Below are 7,253 nucleotides of genomic sequence, written 5' to 3' on the forward strand. Positions count from 1 at the left end.
AGGTGACCTAGTCTAGGTGTGGTCAGGTGACCTAGTCTAGGTGTGGTCAGGTGACCTACCATGTTGTGGTCAGGTGACCTAGTCTAGGTGTGGTCAGGTGACCTACCATGTTGTGGTCAGGTGACCTAGTCTAGGTGTGGTCAGGTGACCTACCATGTTGTGGTCAGGTGACCTAGTCTAGGTGTGGTCAGGTGACCTACCATGTTAGGCTTGTTCGAGATGGGATAGGCGGACGCAGATCTGCGCAGGTTTTACTACGGCCTCGCCAAGCGCGTTGCATGACGGTTAGAATGTTGTCCGACTTGCTCTGAAAATCTGACGAGGCGAGGCGTGGAACTCCCGCGGGAGCGAGCCGCGCACAGCCTTCAGAGCGAGGCTCCACAGCACCTCTCACCTGGCTGCTCCCGGCTGGGAAGCGACTTGCTATGGTCGGGCAAAGCGCCTATTGGCTCAGAAAAGTTGATTGATTGAAAACTTTATTATGTTATGCGTTATCATCATATCATCATGATAAACTTGAAGCTGTCAGACACACACACATACACACATGCGTCGTCTGTTTTGCCTCAATACTGTATATATAATTCTGTTTTGCCTCAATATACACAGTATACATATATATTGATGCAAAACAGAATTATTCAGCAGTGTGTTGTGTGTGCGTGCGGCCAGGAGCGCGCAACAAGATGGTATACATTATGGTATATGAATAGTATATTCCACTATAGCAGTATATGGTGTGCTGTACATTTGAATCTGATCTAATTTTGCACACGGCCATCGCATTATAATGAGCTGGACAGGTGTGTAATGTGTGTGTGGTGACGTGAAAGCGTATCTGCCATGATGCGAGACTAGGGAGAGGTGAAATCTGAAGTGTCCGACGTTCTGACTCCTCCCCCGGCTTCACTCGGCTACTCTCGTCTACTTTCGAGGCGAACCGAAATCCATCTCGAACACGCCTATTGTCTAGGTGTGGTCAGGTGACCTACCATGTTGTGGTCAGGTGACCTACCATGTTGTCTAGGTGTGGTCAGGTGACCTACCATGTTGTGAAACTGTGTTGACTGACGAGGCTCATCATCAATGTTTTTATTTTATTTGATAGTCAATATTGAAATGCCTTCTGACAGCCCTATAAGGCATGTTGTTTACTTGCAGTTCTCTTAACTGATAACTGAGTATCGTTTGGCAGGAAATATGGGAAACAAAGTTGACTTGTTGGCGCCAGATATCCAGGATGCCCTTGTAGAACTAACTGCCCTGTCAAGATATCCAGGATGCCCTTGTAGAACTAACTGCCCTGTCAAGATATCCAGGATGCCCTTGTAGAACTAACTGCCCTGTCAAGGCAGACCGCAGTAACTTCCAAACAGTGAAACTGAGAAAAATGTCTTTAAAGTTTTTTGACTTGCCATCCAAAATGTGTTATAGGTAGATAGATGATAGTACCCAGATTTAACATGTATTAATGAAGTAATCTTTAGGCATACAAAAATATGACGTAATTATTTTAACACTTTAATCGCCGGGAACGCCGTAACTCGTCATTCCCCGCCATGCTCATTCTGCCGAAGACGGCGTAACACGTCTTTGATATCAATATTTCAAAAATCTGTGATCGAAATCATATTTCTCCCCCGGAGACCTGAGATATACTGGTGAGCCCCACTCAACTCTCTAGCGGTTCAAGAGCGCCATCTGGTGGCCGATCGGCAGATCGCCCAACAGGAAGTCATGTGGATGAAGTGGTGCTCACCCATATTTCGTCCGGGCACTCGCTATAGGTCCCGGGACTCGAGCTCGACACAATACATAGCGATCCGTTGCCAATAACTCGATAAACAACATGATTTGGACGTATATACTATTATACAACCTGGAAATGGATTGGGTATTTCTACATCCCATAATGGAAAAAATTCTGTTCCACGCTCATCTCCCAATGGCGAGAGGAAGCTACGGTGAGTTTCAGCGTTATTTTCTAATGTCTTCTATACTAACTGCTCTAATGATCATATCACCCACACTAGATGAATGATATAACGTTGCCCACGGAATTATAAACGACCCCCCGCCCATCCGGTCAACATCAGATCATACGTAGTAACTTCTAGAAGTACGTGCAGTTGAAATTTTTTATCTGGCACCGATCGCTATCAAACTGTATTTGATCATCAATATAATGCATTTAGGGCTATAAATCAAGTTCTGAAGAAAGCTTCAAAAAACGATAAAAACATACTTATACTTTAGACCGTATTTTAGTATGAATATGTGAATGAAAAAGTATAACGTTGCTACACCCTGAACAATAGATATAGGACATTGAATGGGCCATAATAATGTCAATTTAGCAATACAATTTAAAAAGTTATAGCCCTGCAAAGAAGGGGAACTTCTCCATAGACAAATAGAGCTGGCGAGGAATGGTAAATTATGAATTTAACCATGGCGATCAAAGTGTTAATTAACCCCAAAAAAGCAGATACTGCACTCTGCTGCACGATTTCCTTAAATAATTATACAGGTAATGTACAGGCAAAGTGCAGTAACTTCAAATACAATGTTGTTTTCCCTCCAGCTTTCATAACTTAACCTAGCCATTTTATTTGGATCATCATCATTCCAATATATTCAGGTGTTAAATTTCATTTTCAAAATCGTGCAGCAGAGTGCAGTATCTGCTTTTTTGGGGTTAATTAAAATAATTACTTCATATTTTTGTATGCCTAAAGATTACTTCATTAATACATGTTAAATCTGGGTACTATCATCTATCTACCTATAACACATTTTGGATGGCAAGTCAAAAAACTTTAAAGACATTTTTCTCAGTTTCACTGTTTGGAAGTTACTGCGGTCTGCCTGGGTTTTGAGTGTGATTTTGTAGTTACTGCAGTTTTTAAAACCCCATATCTCCAAAACTGAGCGACATTAACATCTGAAACTTGGTCACAAGATAAAACATTTATTGACAAGTTCAATTTCACTCTTAACTCAATTTTGACTTTTTCCGAGTTACTGCGGTTAGCCTTGACAGGGCATTATACATGATCATCTGAATGTGAGTATGATGTTGGCTATTGTGTATTATATTGTGACACCGTTGTGTATTGTATTGTATTGTATTGCATTTGCAACACTATTGTGTATTGTATTGCAACACTATTGTGTATTGTATTGTATTGCAACACTATTGTGTATTGTATTGTATTGCAACACTATTGTGTATTGTATTGCAACACTATTGGAGTGTGCTTATTCATCTTAAACTGGTGCAAATAAAACAAAGCCCATGCTGTTTACTAGAGCCAGAAATATTGATTATGATAGTATGCATATGTAACGGTTGTGACAACGTCACCTCAAACCTCGATGCCCCGAGGGAGTTTCGAACCCGGATGTCTCCCACGCCGCAGGCAACAACACAGACCGCTATACCAAGAGGTGAGCTCACTGCTTTGCAACGTGTCTAGGTGTCTTTTGAGGATGAGAGTGAGTTTAACCCACAGCACCGCTACTCACCCCAGTCACTTCGTGACTGCGCTTCATGATACCATCCGTTACACTATATGCTCTAGAAATGGATCCAACATTGAATATAACATCTTGACATCTGGCTCGATGATAAGTTTACTTTTAAATACCATATTTATAGATGATCTTGTCAGCAAACCGCTTTAAATTGTCTTCTTCTATAGAATCAGAGACAGCTTCCCTATGTTTAGCATGAGAAGGATTGCTGAAGCAGTTTTCCTACCAGTGTTGGATTATGGGATGTAATTTATAGAAATGCTGCTCCTTCCACTCTTAAACGGTACCCCTGGACAGAGTCTATCATTCTGATGTATCACTGGTGACAGCTATGACCCTCACCACTGTGTAAGGTGGGTTGGTCTTCTCTGGCAGAGGGGCATGATGATAATTGGTACGTGTTTATCTACGAGGCCATTATCTGAAAGCTACCACCTTATATTGCAATGATACTAGATTGGCACTTTGGACCCTATCTGACACGCTCAAACGACTGGCTTGTGTTTACGTTCCCTCGTGCTCAGTCTGAACTCGGAATCGGAAAGTCAGCCTTTTGTTAATCTCCCCGGTACATTGTGTACCTGTTTTAACTGATCTGTATCAGTGTTTTGCCTGTATTTTATTGTTTTATTATGTTTTTATTGATGCATGATTCTATTGATGTGTAATTGGTTTACTGGTCTTTTTTCTTACATTTATATTCAGTTTAAATGTATTTGTAATTGGCACATGATCAATGCAAGTGAGGCTTCAGCAGCCTAACTGAAGTTGTGATTTTCTGTGCATATATATATATATATATATATATATATATATATATATATATATATATATATATATATATATATATATATATATATATATATAAGCGAGTAATCTGCATCCGTTTACATGATATGGACATACAATATTGCAAGTTTGGAGAAAAAAAAGGCATAACATAATAAGCCTATACATGGACTTCAAGCTATCAACCTTTTGTTTGCATTTCGATTAAACATTTACAGAAAATGATGCAACTGTTTCTGCAAAGCAGCCACCGGGGGGGGAGGGGGCGTGACGTCACGGGGGGTGGCGAGTGGCGCTATAAAAGCGCGCGTGGTCAAGTTCAGCAGCAACAACACATTCTTCAAGAGGAGCACTTTCGTCTGTACATCTTTAATCTGCGATCTCCAGCTGTTTACCTTCAAAACAACAGTTTATTAAAACGTTTTGTCGACTTTATCGAGGCGCTTTCTCACAATAATAACGACATCATGAGTTTCGTCGACCCCAAAAACCTCGAGCCAACCAGCTTTGAAGAACAATACTACGACGAATATGAATATTATAACTTGACGGACAAATTCACAGGTAAGAGAAAAGACGCATTTTTGTTTAAACCGCGTTTGTCTATGATCAGCAGCGTTATAGAAAATCTTGGCAGAGCGACTTTAAAAAAAAATGTAGTTAAAAGTACAACAACAAGTTCAATTCGTTGTGTTGATGACGTCACGTGCCGCTGCGTTTACTAACCTACACGTGTCATCACGTGACGTCTGTTGTTGTCTTCCAAGAGGTGTGTTAACCCTTTCACTGCCACACTACAGAAGGTTAACCCTTTCACTATCACACTACAGAAGGTTAACCTTTTACTATCACACTACCGACGGTAGTGTGATAGTAAAGGGTTAACCTTCTGTAGTGTGGCAGTGAAAGGGTTAATAACCTGCTGTGTGGTGAAAGGGTTAACCTGCTGTGTATTGTCGCGATGAAAGGGTTAACCGTTTGTGGTACAGTGCAGCAGTGACAGGGTTAACGCGAGCGCATGTCTTGTTGTTTCCAGGTGGCGCAGCCCGCAAGGGCAGAACCAAGAAGGAGGCGGAGGAGAACACCAACAGACCCAACCCCGGCGGGCACGAGCGCAAGATCGTGGAGAAGCTCCAGAACATGGAGGCCAATAAGAAGGCCAAGGAGTGAGGAGGCAGAGGTGGGCGCCTGCACGTGTGACGGGGGGCCTACTGGCATGACTGGGGGCTACGCGGTTTCTGACTGTAAACGGGGTACATTTAAAAATCTTGAGTTTTCATGGTAGGCGTATTGACATTAAATGTGGGCAAACTAATGGTAGACAACATTGCTATCAAAATGTTTTTTTTTTTTTTTTTTATATATAAACCTTTATTTAAAAGGGACATTGAGGTTTTACCCACATTTGCAATGCCGTCGGGATTACAAATAAAAGTGGTTCAGAATGCATATAAAAGGGATAAATACATTTCCATAAATAGAACAAAAACAACAGTTTTAAAGAGAAGAACATAAAGAGATCAAATGTATAGTTCTACACACTGGGGTAGGAAGGTTTGATCAGTTACAATTAAATTGCCCATAACATAGTGGGGTATTGGGTTTTTAGTGAGTTGTCATACCAGAAGGATCCAAACAAAAGGCAGACGTGCCAAGTTATATAGTGCTATATTATTGAACTAGCGTTGGCAGATAACAACGTGCTAACGTGCTAGTAAACAATACCATCACCATAGCAACATGCAGTCCTGTTTTCCTAAAAGTGCTGATACTGCCAAACCTAGATTACTGCCACGGATGCATTGTAGCCGCCATCTCCACTACCAGCTGCCAACTTGGAACACGTAGTGTGCCCCCCATCTCCACTACCAACTGCTAACTTGGAACACTAAGTGTGCCCCATCTCCACTACCAACTGCCAACTTGGAACACTAAGTGTGCCCCCCATCTCCACTACCCACTGCCAACTTGGAACACTAAGTGTGCCCCGCCGCCAAAATAACCAGGCTTCTCTCTCCCCCAATCGTAGAGCAAATCGGACGGCTAACTCCGGCAACCGACCATTGACCACGTTGGCGGCAGAACGTGACGGGCAGACGGCAGGGGCATGGGCTCCATCGGCGGGTACAACGCGGGCAGAGGAGGGGGGCGCACGGTGTCATCTGCTGGCTGCGGCTTCAGGGAGGCAGGGCGTTCCTCCCTCTTCCTCGTCAAGCTGGTTGTGCATGCGGTCCGCATGATGCAGCGTCTCCCCAGAGCGTAGAGCCTCACGTGATGGTGTCTCCACCCGCCTGTGGTCCCCTCCACCGGCCCGGGGCGGGAGGCGCGCAGCGGGGCGGGGGGGTTGGGATTGTGGAATTGTCCATGTTTTTCTTGTGCAATTTATTATTCAGTCTTAAAATGCCATCGTTCATTTGTTTTAAATATGGATGTGTTCTTTTTTAAGCAATATCTTTTTAACAATTGTTGGGAAATAAATGTTGTTTTTACTGACGTCTTCTCTAAAATGTGTAACTTTATTACCCCTGCATCTGTTCACCAGTTTGATGGCATAAATACAAATGTTTTCAATCTTTTATTTAAACTTGAAAGACTGAACGGTGATTGATTGAATGACAATTTTATTAACAGATTGCAGAATGGGTACAATACAGTACGGCTCAATACACACAATTGTTAAGGGGATGCAGACCAGAGAAAGACTTTCGTCTTGTTTACATCAGGGTCCCCCATTTTCAATTCATAATTAATTGTAAATAAGGGTGCAACTTGCTCCGTGCAATCCATTCTTTGTGGATCTAGCCCTGAGAGGATTCCCTCATTTAGTTATGTTGACTTTACATACAGAAATGAGCAATAGGCAAGTAAATAAAGTGAGGGTAGAAGAAATAGAGGGATAACAATCAATTAAAATGCGTACGTAAGAT

General features: G+C 42.3%; 1 protein-coding gene across 1 annotated transcript; it reads left to right on the plus strand.

The window, feature by feature from the left end:
• The first annotated feature begins 4,644 nt into the window (after window positions 1-4,644).
• nupr1b (nuclear protein 1b) lies at window positions 4,645-6,820 on the plus strand. The gene is made up of 3 exons (XM_084325588.1): window positions 4,645-4,890; window positions 5,363-5,506; window positions 6,356-6,820. Exons 1-2 carry the CDS (start codon window positions 4,794-4,796, stop codon window positions 5,494-5,496), a joined length of 231 nt encoding a protein of 76 aa, XP_084181714.1. The 5' UTR covers window positions 4,645-4,793; the 3' UTR covers window positions 5,497-5,506; window positions 6,356-6,820.
• The last annotated feature ends 433 nt before the right edge of the window (window positions 6,821-7,253 follow it).

This window comes from Notolepis coatsorum (assembly GCF_963971535.1).
Source record: "Notolepis coatsorum genome assembly, chromosome: 12".
Taxonomy (NCBI): Eukaryota; Metazoa; Chordata; class Actinopteri; order Aulopiformes; family Paralepididae; genus Notolepis; species Notolepis coatsorum.